The sequence below is a fragment of the Thermobia domestica genome, chromosome 3 (assembly GCF_964235325.1).
Source record: "Thermobia domestica chromosome 3, izTheDome1.hap1.1, whole genome shotgun sequence".
Taxonomy (NCBI): domain Eukaryota; kingdom Metazoa; phylum Arthropoda; class Insecta; order Zygentoma; family Lepismatidae; genus Thermobia; species Thermobia domestica.
In genome coordinates this window covers 116,367,027-116,393,910 of record NC_137456.1, presented here as the reverse complement: position 1 = coordinate 116,393,910, position 26,884 = coordinate 116,367,027, and the positions used below count along the sequence as shown (strand labels likewise).

The following is a 26,884-nucleotide window of genomic DNA, read 5'->3' as shown; positions in this document are numbered from 1 at the left end:
GGGGAATAATAACATATTCGAAATCGTAGAGTTGGGTCAGAACTTAATCCGACGAATTTCATCTTTTTCAAAGACTAATCACTACCAATGGTTTTTTTTTATTATTATTTATTTATTTATTCCATTCACATATGAAATGCTTCCAATTTGAAGGAATTTATTGGGATAATTTGTTCATCAGCTAGTTGTATCGCCAGAATATGTTTTCTATGCATAAGTATCAGTTGTGCTCTGTTTTATCTATCTACATACAGACAAAACATAAACCTTTTAAATTCCCGTTATATTTCACAAAATAATTTTTACCGTAAAATATCTTACTCTATAACTTATAGAACTCGGAGGTTCAATGTCACGTTTATAAAACCTCTCCAATGACTTCCATCATTACAAAACTGAATCCAGTTTCTCCTTTGTATTCCTATTTCTGTGAGATTCATCTTAATATTGTCCTTCCATCTGCCTCTAGGTTCTTCCTAATGGACATTTTCCGATTGGATTTCCAGTCAAAACTTTTAATGCGTTCCTATTTTCTTTCATTCTCGTTACATGACCTGCCAATCTGGGCTTCCTAGATTTCATGATTCTAACAATGTTTGGTAAAGGGTGTAAATTATGTAACACCTCATTATGAAGTTTCCATCATTCTCCATTCCCGTTCCTCTTGAGTCCGAATATTCGTCTCAGGATCTTGTTCTCAAATACTTTGCGTTCTTCCGTGCTTCGCAATAATACAGAACAACAGGCATGATTATCATTCTATATATTTTGAGCTTCAAATTCCTCGACAGAATTCGCAACAACAAGAGATTTTGAACTGAATAACAACACGAATTCCCTGCTTGTAATTGACATTTATTTTATTTATTTATTTTTTTTTCTTGAATGTGGTTTTCGTCCGTTATTATTGATCCTAGCTATTTGAAATATCCACTGTGTAAAAAGTACTATTTGATATTTTAACTCATCTATAATTTGCCGTATTACAATCTCAGTGGACTTCCATGTATTTAGTTTTTCTGCATTTACTTCTAAACTTGCAAGCATTTAATAAGGTCTCTGTATTTCTTTCTATTGTTCTCCTATCATCTTCTATCAGATTTACATAATCAGCATACGCCATAACCTGGTGAATACCATTAAGCTTTAGGCCCTGGTTGCTTTCTTTGATTTTCCTTATAGCGTACTCCAGAATAAAATCGAATAATAATGTCGACAACTCAACTTGTTTCAGGCCATTCTCGACGAGGAAGCTCGTGAACCAGAATTTTCCTACTCGGGCTTTCTTTGGGATTCGTTTAAACGCATCTTAATTAATCTAACTAGCTTTTCCGTACTCCAAATTCTGCAAGAATTTATCTCGTAATAGAATCATAAGCCTTTCTAAAATCAATAAATAATTGATGTATCAGGGAATTGAATCTTTCTACTCTTGTGGTAATTCCTCCTTGTTCCAGATAAGGAGAATGAGTTTGTGTACCTTCTTCCACAATTTTCCCCTCTAGCCAAAATTACCTCAGCCGGAATTTCGTCTGCACAAGGAGATTTGTGTTTCTTTAATTTGTTTATAGTAATTTCTACTTCTGTTCGGCTAGTCTTTGAAATTTATGGTTCTGTTGTGCATTTCCCTTTCCCCACGAACATTAATTTTTGGCTGTGTTAAGCAAATAACCAAATTAATCTTTACATCTATTCAAGATGCTATCTGTATCAGCAAGAACAGTTCCGTCGTCGTCGTTTTTTAATATATACGAGCGTGGTTGATACCAGTACCATTTCTTAATTTCTTTGATGACCTTGAACATGTTTCGATTTTTTCTTTTACTATTATCTTCAAGTTCATTAATTTAAACTTTCAAACAATCGCATTTCTCTCTTCTAAACATTTTGGAAGTTTCCCGTCTAATGTTAACTAAATTTAGTGTAGTTATATCGTTCAGATTTTGTAGCCAACCCCGTTTCGCCTATTTTCCCTCCTCCATTAGTTTGTTGCATTCCTGGTCGGACCATAATTTGTTCCTACGTATTTCCGCGTATCCTCATTTTTCTCTTGCTGAAATTTTAATGTTATCCCTAGTTTGAACCCAAGTATCCTCAACATCAGTGCTCGCAAAACCTCCTGAAAACGAGAATCAATTACACTTCAATCTGGTATTCCCCTCTCGCCTCATTCTCCTCTAATTTCTTTAAACTAAACCTCGCCGTTTTCAGATGTTGAATATTCTCTTTACTCAACAATAATATTTCTCTCTTGTTATCGTTGCCACCAGATAATGATCAGTATCACAGGCGGGTCCTCTGAACGAGCGAACACCAATTATGCTAGACTGTCTTCTTCTATCTACTAAAACGTGATCAATTTGATTGTGTGTTCTTCCATTCGGCGAGGTCCATGTGTATTTATGAACGTCGCGATGTAGGAATTTTGTACTCTTCACAATAAGATTTTTGGATGTTCCAAAGTTCACAAAATTAATGAAGTTGTCAATACTTTCCATATGTAGATTTTCTTTCCCTATAACCGGTTTGAAAATATCCTGTTGCCCTACTTCCTATTGAAATCCTCTAATGGAATTTTCATATGGTATCGCGGGACTCGATTGAATACCCGTCATACCGTACTTATTCTTAAAAAGTGTCTTTTACATCATCATTCTTATCTTCTGTTGGGGCATGTACATTTAAAACAATAATATCACACCACCAACTCTTAAGAGTAATAAAAGAATGTCTATCATTAGGTCTAATTCAACCCGTTTAGTTGCTGATATTAAAAGAATGGAAATTAAAATGTCAGTTTTGTGGTCACATACAGAATAAAATTACAAAAGCTTACAATTATTACTGGAAATTAATGCTGTCACCCATTTCGAACATTTCAAAAGCACCCAGTTTCTAATATGTTGAAATTTCATTTCTTGTCGACAGTATAAAACGTTACAAATAATTAATTGTACTATAAATTTCCATAACTGATCTCCAGCTGGGTCTGTATACCAATCAAAGGTAATTTTGTCAGATTTAACAAAATGTGCAAAATACGCATCTTGAAAACAGCTCTTATTTAAAAAAAAAAAAAAAAAAAAAAAAAAAACGCTTTTGGCTGTTGCAATGGTCTGTCCAAGCAGCTTGATAAAGGAATCAACATAGCAAAAGCTGCTTCTCTTATATGAAAAAAAATAAAATAAAATAAAATAAAATAAGAACAAAAAGTTTGATGTGGTGAGTGTAGGGGGCGCCGAATTCTTACTTCGCTCCGGGCGCCGAAATGTCTAGCGACGGCTCTGATGATAGTCTTATATGTGATAGCGTTGCTAGAAATTTTGATAGAAGGTTTGGGGATACCGTTGGCAAAATTTCTTTATCGTCCGTAGTGTTCAATTGTGATGACTAGACTTCGGAATTTTAGGCACCAAAAAGTTTAATTTTAGGCGCCTAAAATAGGTACTAAAAATAGGAAAATAGGCGCTAAAAATTAAAAATAGGCTCTAAAAATAATAGTATAAATTATTACATACCCCTTTTTATTAACATCTTTTGTTTTCAGTGAATCAGGTGATTCATTCAGTACACAACTTGCTCATTCGTAATTTTGGAAACAGTAAATTACCAACAGTTTCTCAAAGTTTTCGACTGTCAATCTCTCTCTTTTGTCTGTAAGGATCATCTTTGCTGCCGAAAACGATCTTTCCACTGAGACAGATGTTACAGGAGCATACTTAAATTTCGATACATTTTTCATTTCCACTTCGTCGGGGATGGTTTCATCCTCTCCCATCAAAACTTTCCCTATACGAGCCAACACAAGAAATCCCTCATTCTTCTTCACTACACTTTCCCACTTACACTGCACTTTTTCCCCAACTTTCCCCGTAGCACTTTGGATTTTCTTTTCGGCTTCGTTAACTACTGACACCTGTTCACTAAGTGGCTTTCCCGTAGCTTCCAACTTAGTGATCGTCGTAGGTAAGAATGAAAAATTTGACTTGATATATACAAGATCTCTTTTGAGAATGGAATCTTTGAAAAGTTCCTTCAAAACTGAAACACTTGCAATGTTTTCCACACCAGGAAGTTCGCCAACAACACCAGCAATAGCGTCCAAGTTCTCTGCGTAATACAAAGCTGCTTCAAGCCATGTTCCCCAGCGCGTTAGGACAGGTTGTGGAGGAAGAGAAATGCCAGGCAGTTTTTCTTTAAAGACAGCGATTCTCGATGGGGCTTTGCAAAAAGTTTTTTTCATGTTAGAAATGAGGGCATTGACTTGAGGAAATTCGTTCCTGATTGTTTCAGAAATTCTATGAAAAGCATGTGCTACACAGGTAACATGGATGAGGTTGGGGTAGAAAGGTTTTAGGTTCTTAAACGCAGCAATCATGTAAGAAGCTGCATCTGTGCAAAGAAGAAGAATTTTAGAATCATCCACACCACTAGGATACAGAAGTTGCAAACTTTTGTTCACGGTGTAAGCAATTGTCTGGGCACTCACTTTCTTAATTTCCTTGCTACTTAACAAGTGAGGAGTTGAAGGTCCATCTTCATCAAGTTTTCCTACAACAACATTCACTATGTATCTATTGCATGCATCAGTAGTCTCATCGACGCCTACCCAAATGCTGGAATCGCCAATATCCTTTCTGATTGTATCAAGTGTATTGTTGTATTCAGAATCCAAACACGTTTTCCTGAGTGTTGACTCACACGGTATCGATTGCTGGCACCACTTCTGTAAAAACTGTCGGAATGTTTCATTTTGAAGTGTGTTCCATGGGATGTTGGCAGCGACAAGGGCTCTAGCAAGATCCGCATTAAATGTGTTCGCAGTTCCAGATTCAGATCCAGATCCAGAAGGCTGAGTTAACTGTGTCTGTTTCTGTTGTTTCTTCGCTTTAGATTTGGCAAGATGTCCAGCACCATCAATGTGTTGCTTTAAGTGGCACTTCTTTTCCTGAGAAACCTTAAAAAAAAAAAAAAAAAAAAAAAAACGCTTTGAAATATATTTTCAAATGCTTCTTACAAAACTAGTGAAGATGGTGGCGTTTTAACTTTAATTTCGGTTTCAAATTCTCTAATTTTCTTCGTGTACATTGCGACTAGTATTTTCAAACGGGTCAGTTCGGGTCAGCTTATTGTTGGACACCCTCAGTAACGGGTCGGGTCAGGTCAGCCTAACTCGGGTCACGAGTCTGGTATCGTTAGACCAACTCAGTTCACCAGTCGGGTCGGGTCAAACTATCTCGGGTGACCCGACTCGACCGGTGAACTGAGTTGGTCTAACGCTACCCGACCCGTGACCCGAGTTAGGCTGACCTGACCCGACCCGTTACTCGAGGGTGTCCAACCAAAAGTCGACCCGAACTGACCCGATTGAGAGCACTAATTGCGACAACTACCATCACTGTTTGCTTGCCTTTCTGGTCGTAATGTGCTTTTTTTTTTTTTTTTAATCGGTGAACGTTACATTATTGATTTAAAGTTGACAAAAAGGCAAACTTGTTGGTCTACCTCGTTAAAGACCAATATACCCCAGTCCCATTTCGAATCAGAACAGATCAAATAAAAGACTAACCGATGAGCATTTTACTTCAGAATAATCCCCAATTTACAGACAGAAGCAATAAAATTGTATATCAATATCTGAGAAATAATATTTAATTTTAAGCACTGTAACTAATTTAATTTTAAGCACTATATTTTATTTAATTTCGAATGCTGACACACTCCAACTTGGCAAAAATTAAAACATAATTTGGCAATATTTTGTTTGAGATTTGGATGCCAAAATAATTGCATGAAAAATTTCAAAATATCGTCCCTTTAAAATTTTCTTTAAAACTGTAATTTACAAAATTTTTAACTGATTTGAACCAAATTTTCCCCAAAATATGATTAAAATGTTTCAGTGTGAAAATCAGTGACCTGTCAAAAATTTAAAATAAGGGCCGTTTTAAAATTTCAAAAATTCAAAATTTTTGCAACTATCAACTGACAGAAACCAAAGTTAGAACGAAAATAAAGTATTAGCAATGCCTTAGTTGAGCGTGAACATCAGCATGATACAATAAATAAAATTGGCGTTTTTTAATTTTTTTTTTTTTGGAAATTAGTTGTCTCTTGCGGCCCTGCGACAAAAGGTGTATGGATATTCTTCATCAGGAGAGAGAGAGAGAGAGCAATCGATTAGAATTCTTTTTTTTTTTTTTTTTTTTTGGCTTTGGGGAGAGAACATCAGAGACAAATTCTTCCTTTCTTAAGATCTGTCCTAAAATAAAATTATCCGCAATTGTAATTCTTGTTAGACGAGTGTCAGACTGTTCTTTTCTTGCCCCTGTGTGGAATTTATTTGTCTGTAACTATGGATGGAAATCAATAGCATCTTAAGACAATAGACAGTAGCACCTCGAGCAAAATTGATAAATAAAAAAACAAAGAGACAAACAAGTTTCTGCTTCGTAAAACAAGTTCTGAGACAATCTATGAACCTCAAACGCCGTTATTTAACTATTAACAGATCTTTTCTTTCTTTTTCGAGAAAAATAACAAAAAAAAAAAAAAAAATGGCCTTTAAACATTTTTCCTATCTTTTATGCTTTTCAAGATATTGACATTTCTAGTTTTTCTTTCAAACTGAAATCCTCGTTTTTAGATATTTTCGGGATGAAAGGATATATCCAGTTTCCTTAACTTTTTAAAGATAATCAATATTGGCATTGCACATTTCTTCTTTCAAACTTTTGGAACTGTTGGCATTTAAAAAAAATTGAATCCCGCCTTTCTTAACTTCTTTCGTATTTTTTTTTTTTTTCTTTTGAAAAACGAGATAGCAAAAATATGTTTTCTTAAGCTCCTGAAACTGTCGAGTAATTGCTGGCATTAAACATTTTTCTCCGAAAAGAGGACCCCTTTTGGAGTTACTGACACAATATGTCAACTTTAACTTACATTGTTTTTAACCTTTACCGCTTTTTTTCGGGGGGGGGGGGGGAGTCCTTCGGAAAGAACCGAGAATGCCATGTCCGCTTTTCTCAAGATCCCCGAGAATCCCTAAAACTGTTGAATGTGTAAGTCTAGACACTTTCTTCCATTAGCACTTTCAAAACCATCGTTCATATATTTCATTTAAGCAGGCTGCTAGAAGTCTTTACATTTTAAAGATTTTCCTGTGTTACAGGATTATTTTTATGTTTTTTCTTAACTGATCTAAATTCCATGTAAATTAGATTTTCACGAGTTCAGCAGCTCAGTAACGTTGTCTCTTAAAATAGTTAACCTCCCATTGATAAAGGTTTTACTTTAGCTAGCTATACAGAAACAAGGAGGGGGGGGGGTGTACAATTGATTTAATTAAATTTATAAATTCTGTAAATAAAAATAGCTTTTCTTACCTGCTTGCTGCACAATGGACAAAAGATTATTCTTCCATCGTATGTTAGATCTGGAAATTCTTGCAACCACTGGCGAATCAAGGTACTTTTTGAAGACTTCTCCTTTGGCATTGTTGCGTATGATACAAAACTTCTTTTTAAGAATCCTCAAGATCTGTGACTGGGCTGTAAGCCGTTGAGTCCAATTGTTCATGCGTTGTAGAGACGATGTATCGTTCTTGAACTACGTGTTTAAGATAAATCACTGCACTGACCCGAAAATGATACATGGATGGATACTCCAGTCAACTGAACCGCGTCACTTCATGAATCGTTTCTGTTCGTGGACTTTGGTTTTTCCCAAATATTGAAAGCGAAGACCCGAAGAGATTCTTGCTTCAATAGAGCTGTGTGTTGATTTGTGAATGTGTGTGTGTAAACTATTGTCCAAATTCCAGAGAGCTGAACGGATCACAGAAGAGCTGAAGTGAGCCGCTACAGAAGAGAAAAGGTGGAATAGTTCCAAGAATGCAGAACGGCAGGGAGGGGAATATTGGTTACTGCGATATGCACTTAGCAATAGCTTTGGTTTTGCCCCTGGGGAAAGAGAGACAGACAGAAAGAGATAGAGATCTTTCAGTACAGTGTCTGCAGGATGCAAAGGGATGGTTTGTCTTTGTCTTTCACAAATGGGCTTGACCTTGAGCAGAAATAGCTCAACTTTTAGAAACAATTTTTTACATACAACCACCCTCTGCGTTTCACTTCTTCATACGAGTTAGACTAAAATTAGCCTCGACAAACACACTCACTCTGCCTTCAGATTTGTCAATTAAATTTCACTCAACACTAAAAAAAAAGTTTATTTAAAAAATACAGGAATTTTGTATTTTTTGCAGTTTTAGGCATTTTTAGGCCAAAACGGCCAAAATAGGCGCTAAACTCCATTTTAGGCATTTTTAGGGCACTTATAAAGTGTTTTAATAGGCTTAATTCCTCATGATTCGTAAAGATCCGAAGTATTTTTTACTTCCTATAAAGGGAACAAAATAGGCATTTGCCTTAAAATCCGAAGTCTAGTGATGACATTATGCCTATGGATAATGCAATACAAGAACTCAAATATTTGTGTGATTTTCTTTTCTTTGAATTTTGAAGAGTGCGTAACTGAATATAAGTTTCTCATTCAATTTTAAAGAAGTATGCAGAGAAGAATATGAAGTTGAGTGACATGTAAACTTCAAGTCAGGGGCGGATCCAGAGGGGGGCGATCGGGGCGATCGCCCCCCCCCCCACAAGAGGAAACTTTCTTATTTTATATATAAATAAACCCATCCATAACAAGTCTGGAGCTCTTAAAAGTAGCAGTATTACCGCCGACCGCCCCCCCCCCAGAAGTCCGTCCTGGATCCGCCCCTGCTTCAAGTGTATGATATTGGGGACTTTTCCTACACTACGACATGTAGCTGCCGCATTATGTGTGTGCCCTATAGGTACCTGCAAAGTTGAAAGCTCATTCTCAAGTATGGCACGAATTTGTACTAGATTAAGACTACAACTTACACATCACTTAAGTTCACGTCTCTTATAAGAAACTTTTCCATACAAGAAATATTATAAAAATCTGGTATAATGCATCCTCACGAAGAACTGCACTGCATTCTTTTAAAACTGCATTCTTTAATGGTTTATTAAAAATGTGTATTTAAATATTTACTTCATGAAAAGGTAAGAATCTTCTAAATTAGTCTTGATATCTTAATAATTGAATAAATATGAATAATTTATCTGATCAAAATATTATTAGTAATAATTCTTGTATATGGAGAAGTTTTATATTCCAATAGTTAAAAATTAATGTGTAGCAGTGAAAAACAAAAATACAGTTCTCTAAAAGTGTACAGATGCTTTCTTTGCACACTATATAAAGGTATGGGTTGCATAACGTACATGGTTACTTTCCAAATTTTTAATGGGCTCCCTACCTAGAACTTCAGGTTCCCCTCCAAAATCGAGGGGACTGGATAAAACACTGAGCACAGCATATAAACTATTGTAATGTAGGAATCACAGTAGGTACGTAATTCAATTCCTTTGAGTTTGATAAATACCAGCATTAGCCTAGAAGGAAATCATTTGCACTAGAACAAAGATTGTCGTAAGCAGTGATTTAGGTAGGCAAGTTAATCTATGGTGCACTGTACGCTGGAAGAGACAAATTACAAATATATGTGAAGGATGGTGGAATGATAAAGACGTAAATGTTACTCACCATAAATTCATAAGGCCTGGGATCGAACCAGGAATTCTTAGCATCAGAGCAGAGAGAACTACTTCTATGCTAATGTGCCTTTGAAACAAACCCATGCTGGGCGTATGAGGCAGCACCAAATAGAAATCTGAACATTTATTGCCAAACATTGAGTATTCAAGAATATGCTTTCCAGAGTTTGTCCCATGTAAACTGTCTTTAGAACCACTCTATAAATTATGTTCGAGCTAAGAATCACTGCCAATAATATACGTTCTATGCATAGTATTACTAAAATACATTGTATGACGTTCGTATATGTTATATGATGTCTTAACATACGTATAGAGAAAATATTACTGCTTATTTTAATAATGGATTTGGGGCAGCTAGTTAGCTATTTCTTAGTTTCTACCTAGCTTATATTATGTTTTCTTGTAATTATGAATTGAGAACAAATAGTTTTACTATATTTGCTCAATTCTATACAAGCATTACTTCTGTTTATGATACATGGCTGTATCTTATTTCCCTCTAGTTCAATTGTAGACAGAAGCTCCCTCAGCGTCTTTTAACTGAATCATCCAAAACTCTTCAAAATCTCCAAAATTCAATTGTGATAGAGGTGCCATCTTGTAGAAGGTATACAAGTATATCAATATGTATATACCTTTCCAGTATTTGAGCTTCCTCTTGGCTATATGGTTACGTACACGTCTTTTCTATTTCCGTGGGAGCTCGAGTGGTTCGGATCCTATATTAAGCTGTAGGTTCGTGTCTCATATAGCCTTGCTGCTGAGTAAGATGCTAAATTCTAATTCAATCAACTTTCCAGTATTTGAATATGTGCCATAATTTGTTATTTTCTACATAAAAATACATTTAAATTTTGACTACTTATTATATCAAGTAGAAAGGAAGTTACTCGCCTTTTTCACTCCTTAAAAAAAGTGTTAGTGTACTTAATGAGTTTTGAAAGTCGGTAATTGAGTTCTTCCCTTGAAGGCACTCCATGGTAACACTTGAAACGGCAAATCGTGGTTTTTAACAACTAATTTTGATTAATTAAGATTTTTTTAATAAAATACTAAAAGTATAACGGCATTTTTTCAACTTATCTATAGAATGAAATATTAATTCGCTACATTGTTTTCTCTAAAAGCGATTATTTTATCTTTCTTTCAGACTTCTTCCTCCAGAGATTCTATTGAGGCATAAAAAGACAAGACAAGCAGAGCAGAGAAAGCGACATGTCTGTTCTCTGTGTGGAAAACGCTTCGAGAGGCCATCTGGTTTGAAAGTCCATATGTTCATTCACACAGGAGAGAGACCATATTTCTGTCGAATTTGTTCCAAAAGTTTCAATCAGAAAAGTGCACTTTATAGACACGTTAAAAGAGTGCATTGTTCTGACACCTTGTATCAAGAAAATTGAATGTTTGAAGATTTCCCAATTACAAGCGTGCATATGCATACATCTAGACCATATGTTGCAACCAATGCAAATAGTGTAAGCAGTAACAATATAACTTTGAGGAAGTTAATAAATTTTAAAAGGCTAGGCGTATTTGTAAGAAATCGAAACGAAATTAACGTAAAAATGAAAAGGACAATACTAGTCCATATCAAATAAATTAAAAATACAGCATTTGTGGATAAAAGCATATTTTCGCTAGTTGAGTGTTATAAGAATGTGAGGATTGTCGCTAAATAAGAGGCGGGCCAAAGCGATCTTAAAAAAAAAAAAAAAAAAAAAAAAAAAAAAAAAAAAACTTTAAAAAATATATAGTAGCGTACACAAAGGGGTTTCCGAATTTTAAACCCCGTATCAACAACGTACCATCATCACAGTTATTCTTCCATTATTGGCAGATCACTTGCCGCAACAAAGAAGCTTCCATGTAACACGGTCTTAGCTAACCTTTTCGTCTTCTCGTACGATTTTTCTGTTCTAATACCGTCCGTCAACTGTAGATTTTGCCCCCTTCTTCGTTTTCCTGCTATCATTCCCTCTAGTGCATCCCTCACGACAAAGTTCCTTTTCAGTCAATGTCTCAACCTTCATCTCTCCAATGACATCTAAAACTATTTTTTCTCCTTCAGTATTCCTAACACGTTCTCATTCTTTTCCTGTTGAACCCAGCTAATTCTCTCCATTCTTCTCCACACCCACATTTCTGGAGCTTCCAGTTGTTTTTCATCGTTTTTGCGTAATATCCATTTTCTGCCCATAAAGTACAACAGTTCACATGAAGCATTTTATGAGTCTTTTCCTTAACTCTTTATTCCAGGATCCAAGTATTATATTCCTCTTAACGTCATCCTTTGTCATTCCTTGCTTTTATTTCACGTTCGCAATTCATGTCATTACTCATAATACTACTGAGATATTGAAAAATAATCACCTTCTATTTTATCCCTCCTATTTTATATTTGTACCGATCGCTTTGTTCCAATCTCGATGTTTGTTGACTTTCTAGCATTTATTTTCTTTCCGTGTTTTTCATAACCTTTTGTCAGTCTTCTAACGTATTGTCTTTACAGACAAAACGTATTTTCTTTTCAGACTCTGCAACAAACTGATTTTCTTTTCAAACTCTGCAAATCATAAACATTAATCATTCTACTCCCAACCGAAATACTGTCTTCATTATGTAGGCTCTTCTTCACTATCTCTTCTACATATATATTAAATAACATTGACGATAAACAACATTCCTGTCGAACTCCCCTATTAATTGAACTCTCTTTTGTCATTTCTTCCCTTGTCTAACACTTACTTGTTGGTTCATATACTGTGTGTAAGTTTCTTGTGAGTCTTTGGTCTTTCTACTTTAACCCAAACTTCTTTAGAACTCCTATCAACAATTTGCAGTTCACTCGATCGAAATCTTTTCTAGATCAATAAATACAACATACACTTTTTTTTTTTTTACTATACTTCGTTCACCGGTTACTGTTAATAAGTCAGTTGCATCTCTTGTGCTCTTACCTCTCCTAAACGCGAACTATTCCTCATCAACTTCTTCATTTGTTCTTCTACGCAACCTTCTGATCAGTATTCGAAGCTAAATCTTGCTGCATGCGATATAAGACTAACAGTTCTGTAGTCCTCACATCTCTGCATTCGATTTCTTGGCCAGCGGTATCGTGATCTCCTATTTTGGCCACTCTCCGGTTCCATATATTTCATTGTTGCGTCAGACCAATTCTTTCTTGCCGTTGTCTCCCATATTCTTAATGAATTCGATTGGTAACTTATCTATCCTGGGCGCCTTTCTATTCCTAATCTCGGGTGAATGTCTTTAAGCTCATCCCGAAGATCATTAAACCTTTTATCATCTTTGCGTACTTAATTTTCTGCTTCAACAACTAGCCCACGGAGTCTATCCTTATTCTCATACAAGTTCTGAACATATTCTTTCCATCTTCCTAAAACTTCTTCACTCCTCTCGTTTACTATCCTCTCGTTTTATTTTTTACTGACATCGTAATACTCCCTTCTTTTCTCAGAAGTTCCATAAATTTCACTTTTTTTTTTTTTTTTTTTTTTTTGTACATTTCCTAAAATTTCTTAGCTTTTTCTAATTCTTCTACAATCTCATATTTTCTTTTGTAAAACTCTTCCCTTGTTTTGTCTGTTTCCCTTCGTAACACGTTGTTTAACTTCCTGTACATCTCTCTGCCCACTTTTACATCAGCCTGTTTTCGCGCCCTCCTTTCCCCTATTTTCTACAATATCTATTCTGTAGCCCATAGCATTTAGTCATTTTCTGTTTACGGTAATCTACTGCTTCTGCAACCTGCTGTGTGCAAAGTTCAATATAATATACTCTTACTGACTGTTATTACCTACACCTATCCTTTCCTCATTTGAGTACGGTAGTTTGTAAGTGTAAGTTGAAAAGATTCAGGGGAAAAACCTTCGAATAGGCTGAGAAAAATATGGGGAAATAGTGTAGAACAGTTTCTCAACCTTGGGGTCGCGAAAGGAGGTAAGTAAATGGGATTAGGGTGAAAATACTTTTAAAAATTATTGTGAATTTCTTATTTTGACAGACATAATTTTATCCCCATATTTATTGTAAAACACAGCAAAGAATATTAAACAAATAAAGAATTGTTAGAGAAACATTTGGAATAAAAGACTAATGAAACAGATGAAAAACTGCATATTGAAATACAAGAAAAAGTCAAATACAACTGTAAGCAATAGGCAATAAGAATCAAAAAGTTTATTATGAACCGAAAATTATTTATAGGGGTCGCTGGTAAGGGAGTGATAAAAGAGGGTCGTGATATGAAATAGGTTGAGAAAGCCTGGTTTAGAGTTTTATCTTAGTGAAGAGAATGACAATTCTGAGTGGATTAGTTTTGGAATTAGGAAATAGCTACTGGTAAGCTTTTGTTTCGGCTATAGTGAACCTTTATATTTGTGAAGCTATATAGAGTTCGTTCTGAATACACGTCTTATTATCTGTGAATGCGCCTTTATTGTTCGAATTGTTATTTATTTTTTGAATGTGACTTAAATTTCTCGATCCACGGAAAACAGGGGGAGCTTCGCAATTCGAAAGATTTCACAATTTTTGTTGGAACTTAGTGATACATTTGTTCCCTTGGATTTCTAACTCATCTGTAAGCTCCACCATCTCTTCCTTATGAAAGAAAAGGTTCCGTTGGTATGACTTCCGATATTTGATTTTGCACTTACAGTTGTCCAAAATGAATCTTTATAAATTCTAAATGAACTACACGAAACTACCTATGTCATGATTATGGATGAGAACGGAAGGCAAATTAAGAAATCTAGCGCTTCCCTGTTCCAGTTTACGGTTTAGAATCCTCGTATTCGTGAAACCAACGAATTTACTTCGCTGATATTTAAATTATGGTTGCTACGGATAACTGATAATTTTGGTCAGCATTAATATGTAAATTGGTTATTTATGTTATGTATAAATAGTGATAGTACCTGGTTCCACTTTTCTACATTCATTTATTTGGAAAATGTAGGCAGACCGAAAAACATCCTTGGGAGGGACGCTACTTCACACTTTTGAAAGAGAATAAAAGTTCAAGACTAGAGGATAGTGTGAAAGGTCGTAAGATGAAATGTATGTGTGTGTGTTTAGCATTTTTACATTGTTCCTAATAATAATGTTTTGTGAAATGCTAACATAAATAATCTCATTAACAACTATAATTAATATAATTATTTTAAAAACTTCAAAAATTATCAAATTGAAATTTAAAAAAAAAAAAACCAGAAAACTTATCATCAAACAGAACAATTATCTTTTAGAATACTGGGAATCAAACTTGAAAATTCTAAAATAAGAATTACGAAGACCTACCCAACTACGTATATAACCTTATGAATTTATAACAATTATAACTTGAAAAATAATAAACTTTCAACATATATGAATACTATTTTGAAAATGTGAGATAAAAGTATAAGTATGATTTTCAAATGGCGGTCAGATACACTATTTTTTTATGCACTGCTTTTCAGTATGAAAATGCTGATTGGATATATGCAACTTACGAAATGCGAAGATAATTTATGCACATTAATATACTTGGACCATATCTTCCACCACAATACCCAATTTATAATTTGAAACAAAAATTCACTTGATTTGAATTATTATAGTTGATTTGAATTATTTCAAGTCTTTAGAAAACACCATTGTGGGGTTAAAATAGAAATACAATAAATGATTAATTGTACATTCCCAAAATGGTTCTTCTATTTTAAGGATAAGCGTAAATCGTTTCTATGTTTTGACGACAAATATTACTTATCATAAATATCTTAGGAAAATGATCCGTGAATTGCCACGTGGCTATATGGTTAGCGTACACGCTTTCAGCGCTGAAGATCCGGGTTCAGTTCACGGTGGAAAGTCATGGGGTTCAGATTCCATCTTAAGCTGTAGGTCAACGTCTTCGGTGCTGACTGGAATCTAAAAATCCAAATCAACGAACCAACCAAAAGAAAGCTTTTGTTAACATGAATACGACATTTTTGAAAATTTTCTTATATCCAGAAAATGTGAGTTCCAAGATTTCTTAGGGGGCCTACGTAATTCCTGTGATAGCACAATTAAGCAGAGAAACAATTTTGCTTTTATTTTTTTAAGTCTTCTAATAGTGGGATGACTGACCAACACGAATAATATTACGAGAGCCACTGTAGCTCAGCAGTAGAGCGTTTACCTCTGGTGCGTGAGTCCCCGGTTTGATCCCAGCCGATGCCGGTGGGCTTTGTGGTTGACAAATACATTATGCATGGCTTTGCTCGAGGTTTTTCCGTTTTTTCGACTTTCTTCGTTCCATCATTTCATTAATAGTCATTATCATCGTCTCCTTTAGCCTACATTACGTTAGTGTGAAATGTAAAACTGGAAGAAGGTTACCAATAAAATTGCAAAGAAAGTTTTATATATTTCAGTATCGTGCTTCATTATATTATGATCTTATGCAAACAAATAGGGATACTAACATTTGAAAGCCCACCATTATAAGAAATCATATGATTGATTCATCAAGTAAAATATAACTAACTTCTCTTGTTGGTAAATTTCAGTTATAATAGCAATTCAAACAAATGAATATATGATGTTTCGAATATATTTCAATTTGGTAAATGTGCTAAACTGATCCTGTGGTTTACAGTTACGCATTCAGTTACAGATTATTCATTATTATAAATCTTAATTATTCATTATTATAAATTATCTGAATTTTAATTTTTGTAGTGTGTCAATATTATTGGTTCTGTATTGAGATGCAGAACTTTACATGTTAAAAACTCCTATTTGTGAGTGTCCTATTTGTTTTCATTTTGATAAATGTATGATCTCATAATAACTTTCAACTAAAGGAACAATAATATGAATAAATGATGCACGTTATATTTGCTTGTGTTAATGTTTTTTTTTTTTTTTTCAGTTCTTATTCTTTTCTTTGTATGTTTCCAGTTCAGATACAGTAGAACTGATCCAATTCAAATACTGTTACAATAGAAAATAAGTGCGATAGATACTGATTAGAACTTGTTAAAACCTGTCTAGTTTACGTATTCTTACATAATTTGGAGTAAAATTACCTTCTATAAAAGGAAGCTTATGTGTGTATATCCTAATTTAAACTCTATATTCCTCGTCTTGGTGCTGAAAAGAGGTTTCAAACTTCTTGAGGACATTTTTTTTTTTTTTAAAAAAAAGAAAAATATAACAAATCAAAAAATCTTGTTTAGTATTGTATATGATCTACAACCATATGGAAAGAAGTTAGTTATTTTGTAACTCTGAGTATATGGCTTGTAATTTACAAGTTCAGATGTATTATCGACATGTTCAACAATACCTAAAAAAAATGTTCAAGCAACTAGTATTTTATTTGTAATTTTTGAAAATTTTTAATAAATTCTATCTTGTAAAGAGTTATGGTATATTATTATTATATAATTTTATACTCGTATATAATAATAATCAGTAATTTTAAACAATTTGTACAGGAAAGCGATATTTGTTTAATTTTGTGTTGTGAATGTGTGTTTCATTATTTAAGAAGAGGCTTACTTTTTCACGTAATATAATGATGTCCGGAACAATTACAGAAACAAGAAATAAATTCCTGTTACCGGTATTCAATTTATTCACAAGATAGGTGGAAATTTTACCTTTACAGTACAACAAAGGTGTTTTTTTTTTTTTTTTAATTATAAGTAGTCATATGGACGTATTTGGTAACGCAGCAAATGTTATTTAAGTTTCTGTGTGTTTTCCAATATTTGATGCCTGTTACTTTTAAAAGCTGTGATAAATCTACGACACAAATGAATCGAATTTTCTACTGCAGTTTTTATGCAATATATTTATTGCATCTTTAAATGAAATGATCAAGAGCTTATGTGGTTCAGATCCTGTTCTGTAAATGAGTCCACCAAGTCTTATTTAACAGGCAGGCACTAGTTCAACTGCGATCCCACATGGGTATGTGCTACATTTCTTAATGTTTATAATTTCGTTTAGTTCAACAGTAAGTGATGATTAGTAATCATTACAAATAATGTGTGGAATGATTGCAAATATTTAGGAAGATCGGCATTATGCAAAATAAAAATAAAAAGTTGTAAAAAAATTATAATATTGCATTTTTATTGTGACACATTTTTGTTTACAGGAATACATTAGTGACGCATTGAAACGAAGAGGATTTAGAGATCTGAAAATAAATTACATATTATTTGTTTTTCCATCTATTGATAAAAATATTACATTAAGAACCATTTTGTTCTATATGCATTTTACTTTCTTTCTTTAAAAAAATAACATATTTAAGTTGGATTCCATTAAATAATTCATTAAAAAAAATAATGTCTTTGAGGACTCTATTTGAGCACAGCCATTCTTCAAGTTGAGGCTTGAAACTGTTCATTACATCTCGAAACATCCAGAAAGAAATTACAGCAACTTTATTTTGAATTTGCTATTTTAAAGCTGAGATCGTCCTTGGTGGATTAGTTTCAAACGGTTTTGTTTACAGGTTTTTCGAAAGGAAAAAAATCCCAAATGATTAAGATAGGAGAGGAGGAGGATATGAAACATCCCCAGTGGTGTAAATGACATGATTTGATAACAAAGCAATCACAAAATTTAAAGAGGTTCTTGTCATGTGGTTCGTAGCACCGTCCTGTTCGAGTAATGCGGTTTCAAGACCAGGAAAATGGTCGAATTTTAAAATGGAAATACTATTACTACTACTTCTTCTTCTTCTTCTTCTTCTTCTTCTTCTTCTACTACTACTACTACTACTACTACTACTACTACTACTACTACTACTACTACTACTACTACTAATAATAATAATAATAATAATAATAATAATAATAATAATATAAAGTATAGTATTTCAACGTAGCGGACAGCATTAACAGAATCGTTTTGAGAAAAAGTAGGTTTTTATTATCATTAATGAGCCCTTTGTGCACCAGACAGTCTTTTTTTGAGAATGAAAAGGCTTTTGATGAAGTGCTGTAGGAGCAATATCACACCAATTACCAAATTTCTGCCTATTTACGAAGTACATACCCACTTAAGCGAAAGTGAAATTAATCACCCATCCACAGGTTATTCATTAGGTCTTCTTCAATTATCTTGTTCAACATTTCCTGACCAATGTGTCTGAGAACCTCATAGTACCCATTTTTTAGAATCTTAACAATTTTCATCGGAAGTGTTAGAGAAGATTGCGGTGAAGTATCCTTTGCACAGACCTACAATTTATTCCAAGTGATACAGCGTGTCGCCAAGCGGACCGGCGAGTACTTTTCGCAGTTTCTATGTTTTCTGAAAATTGCACTGCGTTTACACTTTCACTTTTTCTCTTAGCTGTTGGTCCACTCTCCTCGAAGGTGTTACTCAGGTTCTTTCACATAATTTGACGGAATAAGACAGTTGCAGGGAACGTTGACAATGATTAAGGAAGGCTCCAAAAAGATTTCACTATAATTCCACTATTTTGATAATTCGTTTTAACAGCGCATTGCGAGAAAGTCCACTGTTCACCTGTCCACTGCTGCAATGCTAGTGAACGGTTACTGAATATTAGAAAATATTTAATGATGTATTAGAGCCACCATTTCATCATAGCAGATGAGAACTTGTGAAAAAGATAATTTGTAAGTTAATTAAATATTCCTGTTTGAGATGTATTTATTTGCCTTTGTAATATTAGAAATTAAACTTTCAATTTGAAAATGTGTTTCCACTTAATAACCATTTATTATTATTATTATTATTATTATTATTATTATTATTATTATTATTATTATTATTATTATTATTATTATTATTATTATTATTATTATTAAGATTATTACAAGTAGTATGCCTATCACTGTTAGAACTCGTGTCTCACAGTTACAGAAAAACAAACAACAGCAGATATAATCTACTACTTAACCTCGGGGGCACGATGACTCAGTGGTAGAGCGCTTACCTCTTGTGCGTTGGGTCCCTCGTTCTATCCCGGCCAAGTAAATTTATGGTGGACAAATCGTGGTTTCCTCGTGTACTTCCGTCTCTTCCCACTTTTTATTCCACTAATTCTTCCATCATCACTCACTTGCTTTAATCATCATCTCTCTTACCGTAATGGACATAATCGTGTGACGTTAAACTTAAAAATTTCATTTTCTACTACTTAACCTATTATATATAGTATGGAAGTAAATAAATAGATAAATTAATTATCTGCTCCAACAGAATAAAGACTATCAACGACATCGGATTAGCAACGGTCGACATAATTTTTAACACCATAAAAATCCGTTATATTCCGTTATAATCCGTTCTCGAAAACCGTGCATGAGAATTTTATTTTGTTCCGCTCAATCTAATCTATCGATTGATATTTGTCTTATCTTTGGACACTATTGTAGTCAAACGTGTATTAAAGTTTAAGAGTCAATCATCTGTATCGGATTAACCATACTAACATCTTGCCAGTGCCGTAAGGAAAGGCTTGAATGAAATGAAATGAAAGTTTAGGTAAATGTCCCACGATCAAACCCTTTATGCTACTGGAGGGGAATAAATGATTCTGAGGTTAATTGTTGAGCTGAGCGAAGCGAAGCTCTTATACTCGGGTTAGCCGTTTGGTTGTCCGCGAACTCCTCCTAGACCGTTTGGCCGATCTCAACCAAACTTAGCACGCTGATAGAGTATGTCGTGCTGAGTGACAACATAGGTCGAAATCAAAAATCCGATGTACCATCGAGGAATAATGACCGAAAAACGCTTCCTCCTAGACCGTTTGGCCGATCTCAACCAAACTTAGCACGCTGATAGAGTATGTCGTGCTGAGTGACAACATAGGTCGAAATCAAAAATCCGATGTACCATCGAGGAATAATCACCGAAAAACGCTTGCATAGACTTAACATGGGGAAAAAGTTTTCACGCGATTTTTTTGTCAATAATTAAAAATGGCATTTATTATTGCATAATGGCCAGGAATGATTACGTAGTTTAAGCTCGCTCAGCTCATTTCATTGCAATCGGGTACATCCATTGCATTCCTAGTTTTATACTCTACCATCGGGAATTCAACTCGGGACCACGTGTAAGAAAGGCGCATGCGTTAGAGAAAAGACGTAACGAGACCCTTTAAAGTCGAGACGTTCTATTGGTCCCCAACCGGCTTCCTTTGTACTCAAGCAGAAAATTTGCCGTAACCGCCTTCATAAATAACACTCCAAAGAAGCCTTAAACGGCAGTGTTTGGTGTCGAGGTGATACGTTATTGCCATCGCTAAATTAGATATAATAGAACTTGATAAGCAAAAAGCACATATTAAGCACTGTCTTTCTTGCGAACACTACTGAAGATTCAGTAAGCAAGAGGGTGAACAGTGCAACATCGCTTTCTTTTTTAGCAGGCCAACTGGAAGGCCACCCTCAACTGGAAGGACTTGTTGAAATATCATGTAACAAAGAAATAAGTGGTTTTCTTCAATGGTGTTCCGCTTCCTTTGAAGCCACCTGAGGACGGTTTGAGCTATTTTACTTTATCAGTGGATACTTTTTGTCCGAATAGATGTCGTTGGTCGTTGTTAGATTACATCATTTTTTAGGTTTAAAAAAATATTTCAAAAAATACACATCGGGATTTATACACATATTTTAAGTTGTTAAGCTTAATAAAATCTATATATTGCTATGTCTTACCTTTGAACCTTTTTCTTCGTTAAACGCAATAATATAGTAGAATTTGAGACTCGTTCATCGTGTTTATATCATTATTGTCTTGTGTGTGTGTGTTTCAAACTTGAAAATATTAGAACTACTAAGTTGTGTAATAGCGCAAAAAGAATTTATTTCGCAGGGGACGAATTCTAGAATGGCGAACCGTCATGTATTTGGCCCGTATAGGTCTTAGTGGTACACCACCAAAAAATCCCTTAAATTGCTTCTATTAATTTATCATTTATTTGTCAAAACGTTAGTAACACTACCAAAACAATTACTGAAGTATAACGTACGGTACCGGCGAGAACTGAGAAATGATGCGCTTATAACTTAAAATTTATAATCGACTGTCTCCTTTAGCCTAGCCCGCATAATCGTCGGACGTAAAACTCAAACATTTCATTACAATTTATAATGGGAAGCAGGGGCGGATCCAAAGGGGGCGATCGGGGCGAAGAGGAAACTTTCTTATTATATATATATATAACCCATCCCAAAGTTTGGAGCCCTTAAAAGTAGCAGTATGACAACCCACCGCCCCCTCTTTCCCAGAAGTCGGTTCTGGATCCGCCCCTGATGGGAAGTCGCGTTAAGTGCTGAACTGTGCATTTAAAGTTATTTTAAAATGAGCTTCTACTATTCGACTCACTGGCATTAATGCGTCTGTCTGTTCGTCTTCTGTATATGTGCTACACGATAACTTCTTTATGAAACTCGGTATCAGCTTTCCTCCAACTTTAGACAAGAATCTTATTATTTCCGGCTGTGATCTATCAGGAATAAGAGGATAAAAATCAATTTTATTTTGTAAATTTGCACATAACCTAGGACTAGCTACATAATCTGTTTTCCTGTGTAACCTACGTAAAAGTTATTCATTTTAATAGAAAAGGTATCTATGTTGTCTTTAGGGCTTCACAATTATTCTCTTTGACTGCAGTTGGGACCAATCAAGGGTAAAAGGGTTTAAAGGGATAAATTCCTCCGAATTTCAATTTTTTATTTGAATACATGATAAAAAAATTCCAATAACTGTCATCAAAATTATCCAATTTTCATGACTATACAACGAAATTTTTTATTGAGCCTCTCCAATGATCTCTGTTATATGTCCTGCACGAAGTTAAATTAATGACGAATAGGGAAGTGATTTTTTTTTTTTTTCATTTTGGAATATGTGTTACACGATATTCTTCGTAAAGAGAATCGATATGATGCAATATGGCGCAATTTTTCACTGACGGTTCCCAACTATTCCCATTACATACACTGCATAGAATTAAAATCAATCAAGAATAGGAATGATCTTTACCCCCTAATTAAAAATGTACAACGATAACTTTCATAAAAACATATTCGATTTTGTTTGAATATATCATAAACTTTTCAAAGGCTTCCCAATCATCCTCACTGCTTGGGTTTAAAATTAGTTGAGAATGACTTTCACTGATCGCCCCGTGTTTTATCAAATATGTTCCATAAAAACTTTTGACAAGAATATTCGATTTTAGTAGAATGTGATTTATTTACATATGTATTATGAAGATATCCCACAATCCATACTGCTTGGGATTGAAATCTACCTCGAAGGTAAATCAGCACGCAGTAGAGAGATTGCACATATACATTATGCGGTAACAAAACAATTTTTAGGGTAACTTTGGTGTAAATTTACCCGACCTTGTTACAATATGGTGTACGTACATTTTATTTACTGTCATAATTAGAGATTAAAATGTCAAGAATAACAGAGTAATGGGAGTAAGCTTGCCACCCAACTTCGGACTTTCGTTATATAAATAATATGTTAAGAAAACAACTTTATACGATTGATTTTATTTCTGTTTATTCGATTTTAATGCAATAGGGTGTATATTTTCTTTGAAGCTTGCCAATTATTCCCACTGCTTGAAGTTGAAATCTATAAAACATTAAAGATTGAATTTATCTCCTCCCGATTTAAAAAAAAAAAAAAAAAAAAAAAAAAAAGTTTCACATGCAATATCGGAAGAAAAAAATCGATTTTGATTCAATATGGCACGTTCCCACCTTCTGAAAAGTTCCCCCAAACTCTTCTTGGGATCGAAATCCGTCTAGAGTAAACGGTATCGGGTGGGAATGAATGACATATAAATATAATAGAAAACGATCGACATTATTGTCCAATCCATAAGATGAATGGTAACACTAGCGTTTTTCCGTTTAAGTCCAAATTTATTCCTCAAACGTATTGTAAGGGAAGGAAGATGTGCAAATACTTCACATAAGCCTAAGCCTATACTTCCCGTACCAAGAACAGCCACTTCAGCTTGTTGTATATAAAAGAAATGTCTTAAACTGAACAAAAAATCAGTTTATAAACCATCTACATTAGAGGTAAAGTGTTTTTAGTCTAAGAAAACCTAAATTTTTAAAGAGGAAATTTGTTTTTTCCTTTGTCACTGTAGGATTTAGGAATTTCGTATATTGTAGTCCGATAAGCTCTATGGCAATATGAGAAAGTTCAATGTTCATAATTAATGTACAAGTGCAGATAAACTGAATTTATTTTCGAAATACAACGATAAATCTCAAATTAGATACATATAAGATGTTGTCAGAATCCATACCTTCTTTCTAGAACAACATAAAGGAATTAACATCTAAATATTATCATCTTTGTAAAATTGTTAATAGAGCCACATTTTTTTTTTTTTTTTTTTTTTTGGCAGTTTATTAATTCTTCTTTTTCTCTTTCTTATTTCAGAAATCTTCCATTATCAAGATTAACTATCATCGATGGAAAAATACATACAGCTAAGGGTTATGCATGTCCTGTGTGTTCCAAGCGGTTTCATACTCCGTACAACCTGCGCATGCATCAACGAATACATACAGGTGAACGCCCCTATTCTTGTCCAATGTGTGCAATGCGCTTCAGACAAAAAATACATCTAATAAGACATTCATTACGACACAATCACAATGCTTCCTAGACCCTCAGAGACAACTTCTCTCAGATGAGGAATTCAATGGATGGATTTGGTTCATGAAGACTTCAAGTGTGAACTTGACTTCATTCTTGGACCTTGGTTAAAATATGCAAATTAATTATGTTGAAAAATCGGGATAATTAAGGTAGATAAGATACGTGCATTAGCCTGTAATCATTTGTAGAAGCAAGGATGTGACTCTTAGATAAAATTACTAGTGGCATTGCGCTAGTGAATTTAATAATTCAGTAAAAAAAAAAAAAAAAAAAAAAAAAAAATCCATCAGAAATCCATTCGAAACTAAATACACATATAATTTCACATTTTAAATGATGGATTGGTTAAATGCGTCATTTTTCACAAATAAATACTTAATATATGATTTACATACCAAACAATTAGAAGTAGTGGATGGTTATTCATATTCGATAAAATAATATATATTTTCTAGATAATCCTAGTATTATTAAAGTCAACAAGTATAAATATTTTCAAAGGAAAAAAAACTTTTTAACTCCTCAGGTCTCCCTTCCTGCAATTCACCATGCTCATTCGTTACGGGAGATTTTAAACTAAGTTTTGAAGAACCAAAAGTATAATTTTGGCAAGTATTGCACTGTATGTTATTAAGCAAAATACGTTCCCTCGCAGCACACTTGGTAAGCTTTACATAGATTGATGGTTTGGAATTGAAAAGTTAGAGTTGAAAAACACTTGGACCCGACTAGGTTAAAGTATAGTGGGCCTATCAACACTTCACTGCCATTTAACCAACACTTTCGACCTGGCTCTTACAAGCGCAATCCTGCTTATTTTGCAGGGTTTCTGTTGGCAATAGGTTGGTAAATGCTCGGAAAAGTGACAGTTACAATGTAGGTGAAATGTTGGCAGTTAACTAGCCCCTACCGTTTCCTTCTGTTGAAATTATTGTTTGTGTTGTTAGGGTTCTCAATCGCTCAGGTATATTTGTAGAAAAGATGTTAGATTTTAGAAGACAAAAATGTTTCTTTGTTTACGTACGGTATAGTATTATGCAAACTCAAACCTTTTATTATTATTTTATTCGCTGTAGTGTCTTGTTTTAATAGACTAAAATATTATTTTCTATGATATATATATTCTGTTTGATATTCTCTATGCAAAGACTTAACCCTAGATTACTAGATGTTTTCTTATACCACTGTTACTAGTGTAAATTTACATGTAAAATTTAAGTGCAGCAAACGAGAAAACGAATAAAATGCGCACAAAATGCATTCACAACCTTCCATTATGGTTTCACAGGGCCAACTAATCAGCGGAAGTATTGCTGGCGACGGAAGCGTGTGTAATTTATGGTTTGAGGGAGTGAGCAAAAATATAGCTGCCATATGTAAATTTTACGCGCGGTAATATCTTGGGTTAAGATCTTACGAAATTATGATAAGTATGTAAAAATAAAATACTTTGTTCAAGGAAATAAGATAGAAAATGAATAAATCTTACTTTATGATGCTGATTTCAGGCAGTGAAACAATTGTAGATACTACAAGTGTGTCTTGTCAACGAAAGAAAAGTTACATGCTATATTCTTTAGTTCAAGTATCGACTCTTTTCTAATGATTTGCAGTAGTACAATGTATATTGTTTCATTACACTAGCCAACAGTGAAAATGTAACTGGAATGAAATAGATGTTTGTTAACTATATCGACCACGCTGATAACGAAAACGACAATGAAAAACCAGAATTAGCTCTCGTTTTCAAGTTAAAGGGGAGTGCATTTAATTATAAGTATTATATTTTATTAGCATTCATTGTTAATCCCTTCCCATTAGGCTTCGAAATCTCGATGATGTAGACACACTAAGTTTCCTACAGGCAACAATAGCTATGTGTATTTTGTTGCTATTTTTAGCCCGGGCTCATAGCAACTAGGGGAGGAGAAAGGGAAGAAGAATGGAGGAGCGGAGCATGTTTCCTTTAAGCGTAGTTGTAGTTTGTTACAAATTGTACTCTGTTCGTGTTCTGGAAAAAGGTATTACTGAAGTGTAGTTAGTGTGTGTGGTCACTGATTGCTGTGATTCATTATGCCTCGCAAATATGTAAACAGTGCTGACGATTTTTGCTACAGAGCAGACAGGCTACATTGAGATCGCAAAGGAGACTAATAACGCCATATATTAGGAACGCGTACAGAGCGTACTTTGGCTGTGAAATCAGGGACCACGACAAGCTCTGGGCTCCTCAGGTATGTTGCAAGTTTGAGTCTCGAGTCTTCATTTATGGTTGAATCTTAAAGGATCTTCCATATGATTTGCTATCCCCATGATCTGGCGAGAATCACCAAACCATGTGAATGATTGTTACTTTTGTATGACAACTCCATTAACATGGTATTTCCAAGAAGAGAAATCTTTCTTCATATATGCTAACATACCGTCGGCCATGCGACCAGTGCTTCACGCAGACGGACTGCCTGTTCTTATCACACCTGCCTTTGTTTAAATGTCAACAAACTTTCTAGAAAATAAGAGGGAAGGAAACTGTAAGG

General features: G+C 34.4%; 1 protein-coding gene across 2 annotated transcripts in view; it reads left to right on the top strand.

Annotated features, from left to right (window-relative positions):
• Window positions 1–24,629, top strand: part of LOC145680677 (uncharacterized) — a 246,213-nt gene extending 221,584 nt beyond the window's left edge. Inside the window, exon 4 of one of the 2 annotated variants that reach the window (XM_081751558.1) lies at window positions 24,126–24,629. In XM_081751558.1, coding sequence (XP_081607684.1) covers window positions 24,126–24,354 — 229 coding nt within the window. In that variant the 3' untranslated portion in view covers window positions 24,355–24,629. Of the gene's footprint in view, window positions 1–10,800; window positions 16,836–24,125 lie in introns of those variants that run through there. The other variant, XM_081751553.1, reaches the window with a different exon arrangement.
• Window positions 24,630–26,884: the final 2,255 nt, after the last annotated feature.